This window comes from Trematomus bernacchii, unplaced genomic scaffold (assembly GCF_902827165.1).
Source record: "Trematomus bernacchii unplaced genomic scaffold, fTreBer1.1, whole genome shotgun sequence".
Taxonomy (NCBI): domain Eukaryota; kingdom Metazoa; phylum Chordata; class Actinopteri; order Perciformes; family Nototheniidae; genus Trematomus; species Trematomus bernacchii.
In genome coordinates, this window is record NW_022988050.1 from 10,030,019 (window position 1) to 10,049,558 (window position 19,540).

Genomic DNA, 19,540 nt, shown 5'->3' on the forward strand with positions numbered 1-19,540 from the left:
CAAAAAAGAATAAAGAAAGAAAAGAAAAATGTTTAGTTGTCTTTATTTATTGAGTTTGTCTTAAATACTATAAAAGTCTCCCTGACCCAATGTCTAATATATCTTTGAGTGTTGGTTGTTCCACTCCAAGCTTCCTGATTTCTGTCTTCAGAGTTTGTCTTTCTTGTCTGTATTTGTCACAAAACAGAAAAACATATTCTACTGTTTTTTTGACCTGGCAGTTTTAACCATAGATATATATAAACACTAGATGGCTCATGGGAGATTTTCCAGCGTAGCTCACCGGCCGCCATCTTGCTACAGTCAACAGCTACTCTGGTACGCGCTATGGTAGCTGTTGTAAGGTGAGTGATCTGCACAAAAATACTCTTAACTCGCTGAAATCGTGACTGATTTACAAACGGTTTGGTTTATTATAAACATTATTAGCATGGCTATGATACAGGATGCTTGGACATGTTGAAATTGCAGCTTTTCTTTATGTATGTGTGGTTGTATTTATTAGCTGGCTAATAACAAGGGCTGTGAGTGAGACCTAGTATTACAAAGTTGACCCAGCAACTTTACACCAGTGGGAGAGGCAGAACTGCTCTTTCTTTTCAACATAACTTAAGTTACACATGATTTCTTCCAAGTGGTTTGGCTTGTGAAAAACATCTTACATTTAGATACATTATGATACAGGAAATTGCTGGCTTTGTGTTTACAGAAGTACCTGACTATGCCGGACTTTTGTGCAGCCTACGGATGGTCTAATCGCCGCAGTCGGGAAACAAGAACCCGTGGAATCACCTTTCACGTGTAAGATATGACAATATTATGACTATAATTAGGATAATCGTTAATTACTTAGTGGATGTATGTACATTACAAGTTCTGCTACACAGGATCAGTGGGGCTATGTGAGATAATAGTATTGCAAGATTGTTGTTGACCCAGCCTCTTTAGAATATGTTGCTACCATTTCTTTACACAATTATTTAATGTTTCTTTTGGACACCTTTTTTATAACTCTTAGTGTGGTTGTCTTATTCTTAAAGTATACATACATTACATACATACAATTACCCCAAAAATATGATAATTTCGGTGTGTATTTTTGTCCTTACCCTTAATGTTAAAGGAAAGAAGGGAGGAAAATATTGACAATAATTGATATATCTGGCTACCTTTCTCATGTTTTTAAGGTTTCCCAAAACCGGAGAGAGGAGGAGGCAGTGGGAAGCTGCCCTAAGAAGGCAGGACACTGCTCTGCAGTGAGCACTTCAGTTGTGAGGACTTTGACAGGACGGGGCAGACTGTCCGGCTTAAAGATGGTGTTGTGCCAACAGTATTCAACTTCCCAGCTCATCTTCAAAGGGTATGTGTATCATTGGCCAACAAGAATTCAAGGTGTATAAGATTGATATATAAATATGTGATTAAATGTCACACTTTAGTTTTTTTTTCTGCAAGTTTAGGAATAAATAATGTGTTGTGTATTACAGCACATTTTAAACACTCAAAATGTCTTTAATTATGTTTATTTTAGCCGGAAGCAACAAGAAGCACAACCACTTCTAGAAGAGCGGAAGATGAACCTCAGCCTAATGTTGTGAGTATTCTGAATGTGGCCAAGACCAGAGAGATGGTCATTGATTTCAGGAGGGTGAGGACGTCTCCTCTGCCCCTGTGCATTCTGGGAGAGGATGTGGCTGTTGTGGAGGACTACAAATACCTGGGAGTGCACTTAGACAATGGGCTGAACTGGAGGATCAACACTGACGCTGTGCACAAGAAGGGGATGAGCAGACTCTATTTTCTGAGGAAGCTGAGATCCTTCCACGTGTGCAGCAAGATGCTGGAGATCTTCTACCGGTCTGTGGTGGCTAGTGCACTCTTCTTTGCTGCGGTCTGCTGGGGGGGCAGCATCAGAGCCGGTGACACCAGCAGGATCAATAAACTGATCAGGAAAGCTGGGTCAGTCATCGACATCAAGCTGGACCCCTTTGAAGCTGTGGTGGAGAGGAGGACACTGAACAGGCTGTTGTCCATCATGGATAACCCCCCCCCATCCTCTCCACCTGCAGCTGGACAGTCAACGGAGCTCCTTCTCCAACAGACTGCTGCAGCTCCACAGTGCCATAACTCTGTACAACAAATCACCTCTGGCTGGAAGATAACTCTCTGCTCCATAGTTTATCTTGAATATAACCACGTTGTACATTTTACACATATATAATCTGTTCAATATTTAATAGTTAAAGGTGGGGTATGTAAGTTTGAGAAACCGGCTCGAGATACACTTTTTGTTATATTCCATGGAATGCTCTTAACATCCCGATAGCAATGAATATTTTAAGTGCTTTGACAAAATATCCATAAATAAATATCATCTGTGGAAGCCGTAGTACTGTAAAAAGCACGACCAATCATCTGAGCCGGCCCGGCTAAAATAACTGGATGGCCTACCTGCCTGTCAGCCTTCCATCTGTGCACAAACTTATCTCGTGCCCTCATTGGTCATGTGCGCGTTCGTGTGTGTTGGAGGAGGGGCTCTGTAAGGAAGTAGCAGATCTTTTCCGGCTGTGTATTTTCAAATTCAAGCGCACTCGAGCTGGTTTCTCCAAAATTACCTACCCCACCTTTAACATTAATATTCCATATGCCTTATATTTATGTATATGTATATTAGATATATATAATATCCTGCCAAACTCAACATGTATATTATTTTCCTCTTTCTTTATTTTCTTTATTTTTCTTGCTTATTTCTAATTTATTGTAAAATGCCTTGTCCCTTATGCTGCTGTAACTAAAAATGTTTTCCCAAATTGGGATCAATAAAGTACCATCTTATCTTATCTTATCTTATTTGCATGTGGAATGTCACTAACAAATGAGAGCATCATATGGCTTGTCATATTAAATCCTTTATCTCGGTGGTACCCAGGAAGGTCTATGATGGTGGGGAGAGCCCAATATCATTTGAGGTGGTACTCTGTGTAAAAAGTTTGAGAACCACTGGCCATCTCACTTGCTCTATGTCACTCATACACTTGAATAAACATGTGCAAACATTGAAACTACACCCAGGGGTTGGCAACCTTTACAATCAAAATAGCCATTTTTGTCCAGAGCCTCAAAACATATTTCTGCCTTATAAGGGGACAAGCCTATTAAGATCAATTTCTTAAAAGTACGCTGAGTTGTGTTTTCTGTTGGAGAACGTAAAACATTTTTAGGAGAATAGAAACCACACCAAGTTGTTGTTCTTAATAATAATAATACATTTATTTTGGGGGGCCGCCTTTCATAACCGCTATAAGCACTCATTCCTACCTATGTCGATTAAGCTTCTTAACATTCACATGAAATGATATGTAGTCAAATGTAATGAAATGTACTTTTTTTTAATGTTGGCCATGAGGGTTGTGCAATAGGTCGCCATTGTCAGTATGTACGTGTGTGTATTGTGTTTGTTCAAACGGTGTATGACTGATGATATGTGTATGTCTCTTAATGTCCACTATGTTTGTATATGTACATGGATGCACTGCAGGACGGAGTCCAGAACAAATTTCCTTACGGGGACAATAAAGTATATCGTATAACACCCAAGGACACCTTACAGGGCATAGGGGCAATATAGGGAACAATTAAAACTGGATTTAGTGAGATATCAGCCGGGGTAAGACAAGACAAACAACAGTAAATGGACTACAGAAGGACACAAAAGGACACAGGGTACAGTTTATATTATTCTTGGGCTTTTTTCGACTACAAGAACTCAGCGCACCGTGCTGTGAAGTGGTAACGTATTTCAAAGGTTCTGGATTTGTTTACAAATCTAGAAACTAAATACAAAACTAGGACGATATGAAGATCTCATGTCAAAAATAATTGTGATAAATGAGACAGAACTGGCCTGTCTGTGAGCTCATTTTATGTTGGTTTGGTTCTTCTGATAAAGGTGTGAATATCTAAATAATATACCACCATATGCTATTGTCATTAGTTGTGTCCCTGTTCTTCAAGCTAAGGCATTGCTAAATTAACAACTCTTGGCTTACAGAGTGGTAACATGAGACCGATTTTTATATATAAAATATAAATATATATTAATTTTATAATTTATTTTAAATATTAACAATATAATAAAATAAATGGAAATATATACACCGGCAAATATTTAATATAAATACCTTGTGTGTGTGTGTGTATAGCTATTGCTTTATCTGCTTAATGTTATTTTCATATGAAAGTCCATGATTATAAGTATGCAGTATCATAACTACATATTTGATGTTTATAAAAAACCAAACCGTTTGAAAATTGGTTGAAAATTGAGCAAGCTATGGTTATTTAAATAGTAAACCATAATGTTATGAATGAGAGCACTGCCTGTAGCAAGATGGCGGCCATGTGGCAACGTCGGTCTCCATTGGCCAGCAGCGCAGGTGAGTCATCTAGTGTTTTATATATATCTATGGTTTTAACTACGTTCTTCTTCTTCTTTGGGGTTGTTTGTGGATTGCAAAGCAACGTAAACTATGCGTACAGCCTGCTACTGTATCGCAGTGTTTTGATTCATGCATTGATTGTTTGCATACAGCCTGCTACTGTATCGCAGTGTGTTGATTCATGCATTGATTGTTTGAAGAAGTCATATTAGCATTTTTACTTTTTATAAGCCTATTTTGTCTTGAATATTTCTCATTAAAAAAGTATGGATTTTTAAATGTACAACATCATCATTTTGGCATCTTACATGTTTAAAGCGAAATGATTATATTGTGTATTATGAATCGTTTGCATATGTATGTTAGTTTTACAACTGACATGGACAAAATTAAAAGAATGTTTGAAGTTCTTAAAGGACTTTGAGTGCAGTCAAAGAAATTATATAATTCGTCAGCTGTGGGGACAATAAGTGTTTTGTTCTTTTAAATAAAAAGGGCAAAACATGAAGGTTAATTTCATGCCTGCATGTGAGAGTTACGTGACACATCTGCTCCCTTTTCGAGGATCAGTGAAAACCCATGCAGCCTTTAAGTTTCCAAGAAACTGCATGAATAATGTCATCAGCAACCATTCAATACTAACGTCTTGTGTTTGTTTGTAGAACAACAGTGATACTGTGTTAAATACAGGGACTGCATAATTGTTAGAACGCCTGTTGACACGGCAGTGAATGGCCATGACCGCTGAAGACCTGCCACACGTGAATATTACTTGTGATGGTCTGAAAATTAGGTATTGTGAACCTTGGCACTATGACCACCATGACTCAATATATGACCTGTCAAAGTCCTTAGGCCGAGACTCTATCAAGCACAATACATTTGGAGCAGTTTGGAGTACTCTCAAGTTTCAACAACTTCCTCTTTCATGGCGAGTGTCTCAAAATGGCGGCGACGCAACGGCTAGGGCTTTCCATGTAAAAGAAAGCTTTTAATAACTTGTGTTTCTTAAGAAGGTCTAGACCCAATGTGAAGTCGATCAGATTTAATCTGTAGGATATATTTGTTAAGGTACAGAGCCATTAGATGTCAATTATACACAAATAAATCAAACTAAATTCAAAATAGCTGAATTTATTTGTTCAATGTGTGATACTTGTGCTGTGCAAATATCGTAAATCTAGGGTGAAACGTACATCCACTGCTGCTTCGTTAAAGTTTTCACATAGAATATATATCAGTTTATAACCCACTGGTGAATTTATAAACGGCGGTTGCTTTTGGTGTTTTAATGAGACTATTAAACGTCATCACTCCGAGCATTTGACGCCATTAGCTTAGCGGTGGTGACTGCAATGTTTTTTTGCTAATACCTTCTATTTTACTGAAGCTTTGGCCCGAGGTGTTTTTAGTTTATGACAGAAACAGTTTTTATCAAATCAACAACTTCTACGTTTTATAATGTATTAGGAGGAAGTATTCAATATTGTATTGAAGCTATAATAGTGGCGCTAAGGTACAAGTAGTGCTTATACATTTAAATGTTAGGTCATGTTATCATCACATTAGCTGTTTAATAGATTTATTCCCAAATAAACTTTCTTTTTAGAGTGGGAATATTTCACAAATACTTCAAACTCAAATTTACAAATCTATTTACAGTGAGGTTTTTGTAATATAAGACATTGTTTTTCAACTTATTTGAAAAACATATAACTTCCTCCAAACACTGAGCAGAGTTTTCTTTCCAAATCTAATTATCTAAAAATAATATTAGATATTATTAAAAAATATAATTATTATTAAATATTCAATGTCTGGAACAAGCTGACTCATTTAGTAAAAAAGTACACTTTTTGTGAGCATTTAGAAGTGAAGGACTAAATTAAATGTTTGTCCAAACCTGACAGCATGACCAAAATGTTCGCTGTAACTCTAAAAAGATGAATGAATCCTATTTGACTAAGGACAATTTCTGATCAGGTGACCTATTTTGGATTGAAACAATTCAATTGATGAACTGTAAACCTCCATAGTAAGTACACACGATGGGCAGGAGGAGGGCAGCTCTGAGCCATCATGGACATTAAGGAGCTCAGGGTGTCATGAGCTCAGCAGCACAATTGTTCGTATTGGCTGTGAGAACCGATTCTCCCCTGTTAATAGCAGTAAGCACGCCGTCACTGACAATTTGTTTCAGATGTAATGAGCCACTGTTTCATCCTCCTCCATCCTGCCTTTTCTTACAATAACTTTTTAACCACCCTATAGTGTCCATTTATCACTCGTTCTAGAGCTTTGTTCTGGGCTGAAATATCCATTGGATACCCTTATACAGTATCTTCATGGTCGCAGAGGATACATCTTAATGACCTTAGTGATCCCCTGACTTTTTATGGGGAGCATATCTGTACTGAAGGTCCTATGTCCCTCTGCTCACTATCCTCTTAATATGATGCATTAATGAGACATTTAAAATAGTCTTATGTTCTCAGTGAATCTTTTCCCGAAGGTCAATAATATCGGTTTATGGCTACATGGGGGGGATTTCCTCACATTTCTCAGGAAGACATTTTTGAGACATTAGACATTCATATCTCAACAGAGGTTGAATTGATTTTTACCATTTAAACTGCATTTGACACATCCAACTCCCTTCACTCTCTTGTGTTTGAACTGGGAAGATAGCCCTAACCAATCTCTTACAATAAGGGTGCTGGGTATATCCATATTTCATCCATGTCATGTTAAGGAAAAAAGGTCATTTGTATCCCTTGCAGGGCTTTCCATATTATCCCAACATGTTTAAACACACATAAGTCCAGTCTTTTAAATTAAATGTTTTAAATGGCAATGGAAATGCCATCCTGATATTCATCACAATGTGGAATAACACTTAGCACACCTTGTTTCATGTTACTTGAAGGTCTCACAATGACATTTGACATGATAGTTCAAATGATGAACCTATCAGCAAAACTGAATAAGCCTCATGAATGAGCAGCAACATTTCTTCAACTATAGTGTGTTTGATTTGGAAGTTCCTACAATTTTAGAAAGAAATATTGATGAGCGTAAAATGTATTGCGCAGCAATATTTTTTGTTTCGAGAATGTGCACTCTGCACAAGTAAAGTAAAGTAACTAAGTTCATAAACTCAAGTACTATACTTGGGTACAATTTTGAGATACTTGTACTTTATTTAAGTATTTCAATGTTTTGCTACTTTGTTCTTCTTCTCCTCTACAGTTCAGAGGTAAATGGTGTACTTTTACTCCACTACATGTATTTAATACCTTTAGTTACTTCACAGATGTGGATGAATGATGTGAAATATAATCAAGTGTTAAATCAGACTTTAGTTCCACCTGGAGTAAATTCACAAGCTACCCTGCAGTATACAAAGTCATTCAAACTAGCTGCACCTTTACCAGCTTTGAGAACACTTTCATGATCAATCATTATAAAACATATCATATATATTATTCTGAAATGGACCAATCTGCACAATGACTACTTTTGCTGTCGCTACTTTAACTATATTTTGATGATAATACTTTTCTACTTTTACTTGAGGAACATTTTGAATGCAGGACTTTTACTGTAACAGAGTATTCCTACACTCTGGTACTTCTACTTTTACTCAAGTACAAGATCTGAGAACTTCTACTTGTACTCAAGTACAAGACCTGAGTGCTTCTACTTTTACTCAAGTACAAGATCTGAATGCATGTATGCTAGTTAGCTAGCTCAACGATTCATTAAATAATATTGGGACAGAAACACTTTTCAGTGCACATCACGCTCTGCCGCTCCAACAGGGAGCTCTGCTCTGAACACCCCGTTCTAACCAGCGGTCCAGTCTGTGCCCGCACAGTTAATATTAACGAACGCACCGAGCAGCAGAGCCTTATTATACATCCATGAGCAGAGCTGACAGGCAGGAAGACTTGTGCTCGCGCTTCATTATAATATATAAAAAAAGAACACCATGCGTGTCATGATGGCACATAACAGCTCGCGGCCGCAGATTACTCCGGGTCCCAGACCCCCCCCCATACCCCAAACATATTTTTTATTGCAGATCTACATGAATCACACAAACGACCTATTTTGGAATCAAAACGGCGAATTTCGCCGAAAGGTGACAAGTTTGCATCCCTGAATACTGATCAATGATTTGTTTTTATTCATGTCTAATATACCTGGATTTTGCTTTTTAATTATTGATTGTATATCATTTCATATACGGATTATTACACACACAGCTGTAAACTAAGCTTTTTCTAGGTTAAATTGAAAGGAAACATAATTAGCATAACTGTAAATAAATAATGCCTGAGCTCCACGTGAAGTCATGAGCCTGCAGTCAGAAAGAGGTCTGTCTGATTTCCAGTAAAGAAAGATAATGAGAGTAAATGATGATTTGTCAAGTGATGAACAAAACTCAGCTACATGCCCTATGGGTTTCAAGAGGGGGGGCTCTCTGTGATGACATTCAACCTGCTGACGAAACTAATGTCAAGGCGGCACCTTGACGATCGATGCACACGAGGCACCCGGTTTGGGCTTTATAAATACGGTGAGCACCGGGAACAGGACTATCTCTCCAGACCTGCACGGTATCTCAACTCCAGGACTATCTCTCCAGACCTGCACAGTATCTCAACTCCAGGACTCTTCTCAGCTCTCTGTTTCCAGAGTTAAACACACCAAATAAACAACTCCAACATGAACGGCCACTGCAACGTAAAGGTCAACGACACCGTGGAGGAGTTCCACTGTAACAACAGCGACCTCCTCATCGACAGCAAGAAGTCCGTCGTGCACCGCAAGCACGAGACGTCCCGCAAAAAGGACGAGGACCAGTCCCGCTTACCTGCGCTCGAGGCCGCCTACACGAGCATCCTCCGGGAGCTGGGGGAGGACACGGACCGGCAGGGGCTGCTGCGCACGCCGCTGCGCGCCGCCAAGGCTATGCAGTTCCTCACCAAGGGCTACCACGAGACCATCGAAGGTGAGTCAACAGGTCCTTCTGTGGGGGGCTTTTCTCTCGAGGATGCAGGGTGGTTTTATAACACAGTCACCAATGTAGTATGGTCTTGTTTTTATCTTACTAATGAGAAAAGTGCACTGCAAATACAACACCCTGCAAACTGAAATGCAGTTTTGTTGATTCCACCTGGAAAAAGCTGTAGTTTGTGATGGGAACATTTTCATTTGTATATAAACACCTTATTTGATTTAGGGTTTAGGAGTTTTCTCTACAGCAGAAGTTCCAAAAGTCTAGTAATTCACGTATATGATAATGCAGTATAGGCTTTTGAATAAAATTGGACTGCTGGTGGGAAAAACAAGATTTTCTAGTGATATTTAAGTGGATATTCTTTAAAACCTGTGTGTTTGTGTCCCCAGATATCTTAAACAACGCCATATTTGACGAAGACCATGATGAGATGGTGATTGTGAAGAACATAGACGTGTTTTCACTGTGCGAACATCACCTGGTGCCATTTTTTGGCAAGGTAAGACAAAGCATGTGGAGTGTTAGTGGGTTAACAGCAAATATTGGATCATCATTAAATTGGGTTTCTAAGCCATGTAAGGTCAGCATTTGAATTGCTAATATTTGCCATCCTTTGATTACGTTGTAAAAGATTTTGTGTTTTATATTAGATTTCTTGTTTTTTATATTTTATGTATGCACCATGACATCAAGTCAAATTCCTAGTATGTGCGAACCTACCTGGCAATAAACCTGATTTTGATTATGTGACCCCTGCACTCACTGGCTGTCATCTCTCTCTAGGTTCACATCGGGTACATTCCCAACAAAAGAGTGGTGGGACTGAGCAAGCTGGCAAGGTAACACACACACACACACACACACACACACACACACACACACACACACACACACACACACACACACACACACACACACACACACACACACACACACACACACACACACACACACACACACACACACACACACACACACACACACACACACACACACACACACACACACACACACACACACACACACACACACACACACACACACTGTATGTTTCTGGTGTTACTGCAGGCTGGCTGCGTTCTTCTGTTATTTCAGCGCATTGACCTGGAGGATTAAGTCTAAGCCCAGTGGCCATCATCCAGTCCCCTCATCAGACACAAGTCTGAACTCTATCCGCTCTCGAGCCATGAGAAAATCCCTTCAGACCTGTGGGAATCACCAGTTATTATCACAGCCTCTATATCGGTCACCTTCTTTCTCCCTTTCCTAAAATATCACACCATCTCTGAATATACAAACCCAGAATAACAGCAACAGTGTCGTTGGGTTTCTTAGAAAAGCTTGCAGTTGAGTCTTGCACTACAAATTCAGAGAGTTCCGTAGGGTGAATCATTCACAGATGTACAGTAGGGTCTGTACAGTTAGACAGCCAGAGTAGAGGCCAGAGGCCTGTACTACGAAGCTGGTTCAACCTAACCTGGATATGTTTGAGTTAGCCGGTTGGCCCAATCCAAAACATACACGCTTGTTGTGTCTCGCCAGATTTGTTAGTATTATTTCTCTGTTTAGTTCATATTGTCAAGTCCGCGTCTGCCAACCCTTTTTTGTTGTCTGTCATTTCCTGTTTTACTTTGTGAGATCCTTCTCTAATTTCAGGTAGTTTGACTCCTACCTGGTCAGGTGTGCCAATTGACCTGATTACCTGCCCCGCCCTTATTGTTTGCACCTGTGGAGTCCCTTGTATGTGTATTTATTCCCTGTTTTCTCTGTGCCAAGTGCCAGATCGTTTTGATTCTTGTGATGCCTGTCAGCCAGTTGTGTTCTGTGCTACAGTGAATTTAGGTTAGCTTTTGAGAAGTCTTTTGAGCGTTTTTGTATTATATTGTAATATCACCACAAGTAAATCATCTTTTGTCTGGAGTCGTGCATTTGGGTCCTATCATTTTTGTGTGTGCCCCAGTCGTAACATTACGATCTGGCCAACAAATGGACTCAGCCGACTTTCAAACCCTGAGAGCAGCGCTCTTATCTCAGGCTCAACGCCTGCGGCAGCAGGAGGAGGACATGACGGGCATAAACCAGGGAGTGAAGGCCCTGACTGACAGCCAGAGTGAGTTTCATGGTGCGGTTACGACGCAGATCAATCGTCTGGCTGAACAGTTCCATAATATACTCACTCATTTGGATAGTGTGCCCGCCGCTTCTTCCGACGTGGCTGCCCCAGCCCCAGAGACTACAGCTGATTTTCTCGTGCCAAATTCCATGATTCGTCTTGCTCCTCCTGCGAAGTTCTCAGGCGAGTCTGGTAATTGCAGTCCTTTTCTAACTCAGTGTGACCTGCATTTTACCTGCCTGCCTGCTGCTTTCCCCAGCGATTCAGCCAAGGTGGCGTTCATTGTGTCCCACCTCACGGGAAGAGCGGAAGCCTGGGCTACGGCGGAGTGGGCACGGAACTCTCCGGTGTGTAAATCATTACAACTGTTCATTGAGACTATAAAAAAAATCTTTGACCGAACCACACCGGGGAGAGAAGCTGCCAGAGCCCTGACACAGATCTCCCAGCAGAATCAGAGTGTGTCTGATTACGCCATTGACTTTCGCACTTTGGCCACGGACAGTGGATGGAATGAAGACGCACTATATGATATGTTTCTCAGCGGACTCAGTGACTGTGTGCGGGATCTTCTTGTTCCTCTTGATCTTCCGCCGGATTTGGACAGTATGATCGCCTTGGCTATACGCACAGACACTCGGCTGCAAGAGCGACGGAGGGAGAAAGCCAGGAAAGCGTCACCTCCGCTAGCCAAACGAGGAAGCTCACCTCCTGCACGGTCTCCACGACGGCCCGGATTTCGTACCCACTATTCCTCCTCTACCGTGAAACCTGCTTCGTGGACCACAGAAGAGGAACCCATGCAGCTCGGAAGGGCCAGGCTGTCTCCCGAGGAAAAGCAGCGGCGTCTCCGGGACCGTTTATGTTTCTACTGTGGGAAGCAGGGACATTTCCTGGGAGCCTGCCCGTTAAAAGACGGGGCTCACCAGTAAGACGGAGGGTGCTGGTGAGCCGACTGACAACCGCAGATTTTCCTTCACGTTCCATGACCCAAGTAGAGGTTAGTAATAATGAGCACAGCATATGTTTGAAAGTACTAGTAGATTCAGGGGCTGACGCTAATTTAATGGACTAGCTAAATGGTTAGCTAAACGTTTGAAAATTGCCTCCGTGCCTTTGACTCAGACACTTGAGGCTAGCGCTCTTGACGGTACTCTCATGTGCAAAGTGACTCATAGAACCATGCCTCTTAAAGTAACTATTGATCATGACCACACAGAGCATATGACTTTTCATCTGTTTGATTCTGCACAACATGCAGTAATTCTGGGCTATCCCTGGTTGTGTAGACATAACCCTCACATTGATTGGCGGACTGGTAACGTTTTGGGGTGGGGAAGCGACTGTTCTCATTCGTGTTTCAGGAAAAAAACTGCTGAAACTGTGAGAGAGCCCATTATAGACACTGACATGGAAGATGAAAGTAGCCAAGACTCAGACTTCCCCGACCTTTCGAACGTGCCCAGCTGCTACCGAGATCTCAAGGAGGTGTTCAATAAGACTAAAGCGACTTCCCTTCCTCCTCATCGCACCTATGACTGCGCCATCGATCTCCTGCCTGGGTCCCCCTTGCCCAAGGGAAGACTGTACTCTCTCTCTGCTCCAGAGAGAGAGTCTATGAGGGAGTACATAGACGGCTCTCTCAAAACGGGCCTCATCCGTCCCTCGTCATCTCCCGCCGGAGCTGGTTTTTTCTTCGTCGAGAAGAAGGATGGATCCCTGAGACCCTGCATCGACTACAGCCCTCTAAACGACATAACCATAAAAAACAGGTACCCCCTTCCGCTTATGGCCTCAGCGTTTGAACTTTTGAAAGGTGCTAGAGTTTTTTCAAAACTAGACCTGCGTAACGCTTACCACTTAGTAAGGATACGGGAGGGGGACGAGTGGAAGACTGGTTTTAACACTCCAAGCGGACATTATGAATATTTGGTAATGCCTTTTGGTCTAACAAACGCACCTGCAGTTTTTCAGGCTCTCATAAATGATGTGTTGAGGGAGTTTTTGAATCATTTTGTTTTTGTCTATCTTGATGATATTTTGATTTTTTTCCCGTGATGAGGATTCACACGTTCCTCATGTTCGCCAAGTATTAAGGAAGTTGTTGGACAATCAACTTTATGTAAAGGCTGAAAAATGTGAGTTCCACGTCAGTTCCACTTCATTTCTGGGTTTCATCCTGGGTCCTGACCAGATAATGATGGATCCTGCTAAAGTGAGCGCTGTGGCTGATTGGCCCACACCCTCTTCCAGGAAAAAAGTCCAACAGTTCCTTGGATTTGCAAACTTCTACAGGAAGTTTGTTAGGAATTTTAGTTCTATTGCCGCACCTATGCATGTACTCGCCTCTCCTTCTGTTCAGTTTGTGTGGACTCCACAGGCAGACCAAGCTTTCCAGAAGTTAAAAAAGGTGTTTACAACAGCTCCAATACTTACCATCCCGGATCCTCAACGACAGTTCACGGTGGAGGTGGATGCCTCCAACGAGGGCATCGGGGCGGTCCTCTCACAGAGGGCAGAGAAAGACAGTAAGCTCCATCCGTGTGCCTACCTTTCACGTAAATTGTCTGCTGCTGAAAGAAACTATGATGTAGGCAATAGAGAGTTATTAGCCGTGAAGGTAGCACTGGATGAGTGGAGGCACTGGCTAGAGGGGGCAGGACAGCCATTTATTGTGTGGACAGACCACAAAAATTTGCAGTACATACGCAAGGCTAAGAGGTTAAACTCCAGACAGGCACGATGGACCTTATTTTTCAATAGGTTTAACTTCACTCTCTCCTACCGTCCTGGCTCACAGAACACCAAACCTGACGCGTTATCCAGGCTTTTTGACCCAGAGGCCCTTTCCAAGGAGACCGAATCCATTCTACCACCCACTCGGGTAATAGGAGGGGTGACATGGCCAGTTGAGGCTAAGGTAAACCGAGCATTAGAGGGAAAAACTGTACCCAGCGGAGGTCCTCCTAACCGTCTCTTTGTTCCCCCATCTGTCCGCTCTGATGTGATTCACTGGGCTCACACGTCTGTACTAACATGTCATCCAGGTATTAAAAGAACTATGTACATGATAAAACAAAGGTTTTGGTGGCCTAAAATGGAGAAGGAAGTAACTGAGTATGTGGCAGCCTGCACTACCTGTGCTCGGAATAAGACCTCTACCCAGTCTCCCATGGGTCTACTGCAACCTTTATCCATTCCAAGCCGCCCATGGTCTGACATCTCGCTGGATTTTGTCACTGGACTGACGCCCTCTGCAGGTAACACCACCATCTGCACTGTTGTGGACAGATTTACCAAGATGACTCACTTTATCCCCATGCCTAAATTGCCCTCTGCTAAAGAGACAGCAGAAGCTCTTTTATCTCATGTTTTCAGGTTGCATGGTTTTCCTCGAGATGTGGTGTCAGACCGTGGGCCGCAGTTCGTTTCCCAGTTTTGGAAGGAATTCTGCAGCCTGATAGGAGCCACTGCCAGCCTCACATCTGGTTACCACCCACAGGCTAATGGTCAATCAGAGAGGATCAACCAGGAACTGGAGACGTGTTTAAGGTGTCTGGTGTCCCAGAATCCCACAACTTGGAGCAAGCAGCTGATATGGGTGGAGTATGCCCACAACACCCAACCTACATCTGCCACGGGTCTCTCCCCGGGTCTTTCACTGCGCCTATGGTTACCAACCTCCTCTTTTTCCAGAAGTAGAGAAGGAAGTGACTGTCCCATCAGCACATGCTCTGGTGAGGCGGTGTCGCAGAGTCTGGGCAGGAGCCCGCCAGATTCTCCTGAAGAGTGCTGCTCGCATGAAGAAAGCAGCAGATCGACATCGTCGTCCTGCACCTGCCTACAGACCCGGGCAGAAGGTTTGGCTATCTACGAGAGATCTACCCCTATGTGTGGCCTCCAGGAAGCTGGCTCCGAGGTTTGTGGGTCCGTTTCCCATAACCAAAGTTATTAACCCGGTGGCTGTTCGCCTGCGCCTGCCCAGGTCCCTGAGAGTTCATCCTACCTTTCATGTTGCTAAAGTCAAACCCGGTTCGTGAGAGTCGTTTGGTTCCTCCAACCAAGCCCCCTCCTCCCCCCCGGATGTTAGACGGCGGTCTGATCTACGACGTCAAGAAACTGCTAGCAGTCAGGAAGAGAGGACGTGGCCGACAGTTCCTGGTAGACTGGAAAGGATATGGTCCAGAACATCGGTCGTGGGTACCAGCAAGCTTCGTTGTGGATCAGAGCCTGATAAATGACTTTTTCAGGCTAAATCCACAGGACTCTGGGCCGTCCGGAGTCGGCCGTAGAGGGGGGGGTACTGTTGTGTCTCGCCAGATTTGTTAGTATTATTTCTCTGTTTAGTTCATATTGTCAAGTCCGCGTCTGCCAACCCTTTTTTGTTGTCTGTCATTTCCTGTTTTACTTTGTGAGATCCTTCTCTAATTTCAGGTAGTTTGACTCCTACCTGGTCAGGTGTGCCAATTGACCTGATTACCTGCCCCGCCCTTATTGTTTGCACCTGTGGAGTCCCTTGTATGTGTATTTATTCCTTGTTTTCTCTGTGCCAAGTGCCAGATCGTTTTGATTCTTGTGATGCCTGTCAGCCAGTTGTGTTCTGTGCTACAGTGAATTTAGGTTAGCTTTTGAGAAGTCTTTTGAGCGTTTTTGTATTATATTGTAATATCGCCACAAGTAAATCCTTTTTTGAATCATCTTTTGTCTGGAGTCGTGCATTTGGGTCCTATCATTTTTGTGTGTGCCCCAGTCGTAACAACGCTCTGGCTAAACTGTACTACGACGCTGGTTATCAAGTGGATCGCTCAAGCCAGCCGTGTCCTATCTAGTTAGGTGCGCGTTCACATGAAAGGGGTGGTATCTGGAGCATTCGACCAATCTCAAACATGGACAAGCGTACTGACAGCGCAGCGTCATACTTCCTGAATGAAAAGTGAACTTTAATATTAGTCAAATATGAAGAAGTTAAACTTTAAACATCCATGACTTAAACACTTTATCCAGGATAAAAGCCACATAGCTGGAAAAGCAGAGTTTTCCCTGAAGTCAGCCGGCTAAGCGAAAATCCGGCTTCGTAGTACAGGCCTCTGGACTGTTACCACTCCGTGTTTATCAAACGATTAATCATTATTACGCCGGATCTGTAATCACTGCTCTTCTTTTTGCTTTCTGCAGGATTGTAGAGATCTTCAGTCGTAGGCTTCAAGGTAAGCTCCCAAAGAAATATGCAATATAATAGTATTTGCATTTAATTACAGCACTTTTCTTGTAGTTTACCGAATAATTTGAATGCATCTGGTGTCATGATGTTTACATATATGTTATTGTTTCAGTTCAAGAGCGTCTTACCAAGCAGATTGCTGTGGGAATATCAGAGGCTCTGCAGCCAAAAGGTGTAGCTGTGGTTATTGAAGCATCGTAAGTACACACACACAAACACACTACTTCCATTATCAGCATAATGAAATCGGAAACAGCTCTTCCACTTAATACACATTTTTAAGGTCTAAGCCTCTCCTCAATGCTGTAGCTGCAAATCTGATTGTGACATGTGTGTGTTTGCAGGCACATGTGTATGGTCATGCGTGGTGTGCAGAAGATGAACAGCCGCACAGTGACGAGCACCATGTTGGGGGTTTACCTGGACGACCCCAAAACCCGGGAAGAGTTCCTGACTCTTTCACGCAGCCCCTAACAGACGTCATTCACTCCCGGGCCTTTGTAACACACGGAAAGCTCTAGAGTATCTTTGGATTCTAATCTGACTTGTTTATTTGTATTTACAAACCACTAGCAGGAAACAAGCTGCGGTTTGATGCAGGGTCTCTGGAGCTCGCCTCTATACACTGACGCCTGATAGATTTCAGTCCTGCTGCAGAAATCCATCACTGTGAACATAATAGGAAATGTAAGACTCACATTCTTGGTGCCTTTGGTAGATATTTTACAGTCTTACATGGCAATATTGTTATAAAGTATGAAACCTAATGTGTTAAAATGTCAGAAATTAAGATGTTATCTGTTTTTAATTTGAAATATCATTGGCGCTTTAGCTGTTACTCTTACACCCTTTCTTGCTTTATTATCATATTTAGAATTTGTTGATTTTAAACATCAAATGATTTATGTGTCATTTATTGATACATTCATAAAGTCTTTGTAATATATAACATTTATAAAGATACTAATTATTTTATCTGCTGTCCAAAGTATAGAAGAAATTATGCACTGAAAAAAAAAGATGACCAATGATGCATGTATTTGGAAGATTCATTGCTTTAATAAAATGAAGAAAACATTACTAAAGTTGTCAGCATTACTTTGTGTCGATAAGAGAGAGCTGTCCAAAAGGATGTAAGAGATGTACTGATTTAGTCAAATAACCTTTATTTACACTGATTTATTTTGGATGAAAAAAAAATAAGGAAGGGAAACATTTTTGTAACAGCTTTTATTTGCCAAGCTTGGGAGAGAAGGTGGAACTTTTTTTGTGTATGATGTGAAAATAGTCAATACTGGCTTATTAGCACTAAATACAGCTAAGGCTGATGGGAATGTTATTGGTTTTGCTGGTATTATAGACTAAGTCTACATCATTAGTGCACAAACATTAGATTCGTTGTTTCCTTGAGTACCATTAGGCGCGTTCACACCGGAGTACTTTTCCCACAATAGTTCATCAGAACTACGATATATTTGCGTTCACACCAAAAAGCCCCAGGAACTAAAGTAGTTCAAATTAGTTCATCTGACCCGCTTTTCAGTCCCTGCTATAGAGCAGGGACTGTCGTGGGAGAAAATAGTTCATACGTCTGATTGGCTGTGTGGAATGCAAACCACGCCCCGTTTAACTCTGAATTTAACTCTCAAGTGAGAGTGAGCTGCGTTGCTATCCAGCAGTTGTTTTTAAGGGACTGTTTATGTCATTAACAGGTTCCCAGAGGAAGTAATGCAGCACCATTTAAACCCACTTAGCCCGGCCCTCCCTACACAAACACATGGGCTTAGTGACAGACACTGAATGAAGCTTTGGGTTGGAGTAGAAAAAGGTAAAATGGTGGGAATTAGGCTATGGTCATACCCTATTTTTATACACACACAGAATACTTGAATACACTTATTTGATGATTTTTAGGTCACAGACGCTTAGGTTTAAAGTAAGCATATCAAATATATTTCTGGGTGAAGGTAATGTCAATGACTACAATTAAAATGACACATGTCCCAAGGAATTTCATTCATATTGTAAATATATGCAGATATCTTACACAAGAATTCAAGATTAAGTATGAATGCAGTAAGGAGTGTGAACGCTCTATATCAGGGGTCTGCAACCTTTTTGACCAAAAGAGCCATTTTGCCCCCTTTTCCACACATCTTTTTTGTCTGGAGCCGCAAAACATATTTGATAGCTTGATAGCTTATAAAGTTGGATATATTGTTACATCATAGACAAAAACTACAGTTTTTTTGCATTTATTATTTATTACATTATAAAACTGTTAACCTCTAATAAGAAACAAAGAACTCTTATACTGTAAGGAGAATTAAAAAAATACACAGGCCTACTTTAAAATAAATCAACACAGCACTTGGGGAGTCCTCTGCACATTTGAAGAAAATGAATATAATTAAAATGGGCCCACTTTGAAATAAATAAAACATATAGCTGCACCCTAAAAATAGTTGTGATTGAATTATGACTGAACATCGTCAGCTGTCTTCCTCTTCCGTGTTTTTCCTCCAATACGCAGTGGCGTTTTTATATGTACAAAAGTGGTGGGGCACAAAAAACTTAGATGTCTATATATAAGCTTCTGCAGTGACGTGCAGTGAGGTTCATGGCTGCTGAGGCACTGGCACTGACTCTTCAGGTTTACAAATATTATATTTTGACCTAAACCAAAATATAATATTATTTTCAAAAGCTTTTTTTGTCTGATGCTTCGATTAATTTTA

General features: G+C 41.5%; 1 protein-coding gene and 1 long non-coding RNA gene across 3 annotated transcripts; both read left to right on the forward strand.

Moving 5' to 3' along the window:
• The first annotated feature begins 237 nt into the window (after positions 1–237).
• Positions 238–1,695, forward strand: LOC117473983. 2 transcript variants are annotated; one of them, XR_004555076.1, is made up of 4 exons: positions 238–344; positions 710–801; positions 1,188–1,360; positions 1,532–1,695. It is a non-coding gene; the product is annotated as an uncharacterized LOC117473983 (long non-coding RNA). The 2 variants fall into 2 exon arrangements; XR_004555077.1 differs by lacking the exon at positions 710–801.
• Positions 1,696–9,037: 7,342 nt separating this feature from the next.
• Positions 9,038–17,862, forward strand: gch2 (GTP cyclohydrolase 2). The gene is made up of 6 exons (XM_034119058.1): positions 9,038–9,459; positions 9,858–9,967; positions 10,252–10,307; positions 16,757–16,788; positions 16,915–16,999; positions 17,147–17,862. Exons 1-6 carry the CDS (start codon positions 9,174–9,176, stop codon positions 17,274–17,276), a joined length of 699 nt encoding a protein of 232 aa, XP_033974949.1. The 5' UTR covers positions 9,038–9,173; the 3' UTR covers positions 17,277–17,862.
• The last annotated feature ends 1,678 nt before the right edge of the window (positions 17,863–19,540 follow it).

Excerpts from the sequence above, each read along its gene's own strand:
- gch2 (XM_034119058.1), top strand. The coding sequence starts at position 9,174 with ATGAACGGCCACTGCAACGTAAAGGTCAACGACACCGTGGAGGAGTTC. Across the intron at positions 10,308-16,756 it reads GGACTGAGCAAGCTGGCAAG|GATTGTAGAGATCTTCAGTC; the intron begins GTAACACACACA and ends TGCTTTCTGCAG. Across the intron at positions 16,789-16,914 it reads CTTCAGTCGTAGGCTTCAAG|TTCAAGAGCGTCTTACCAAG; the intron begins GTAAGCTCCCAA and ends TTATTGTTTCAG.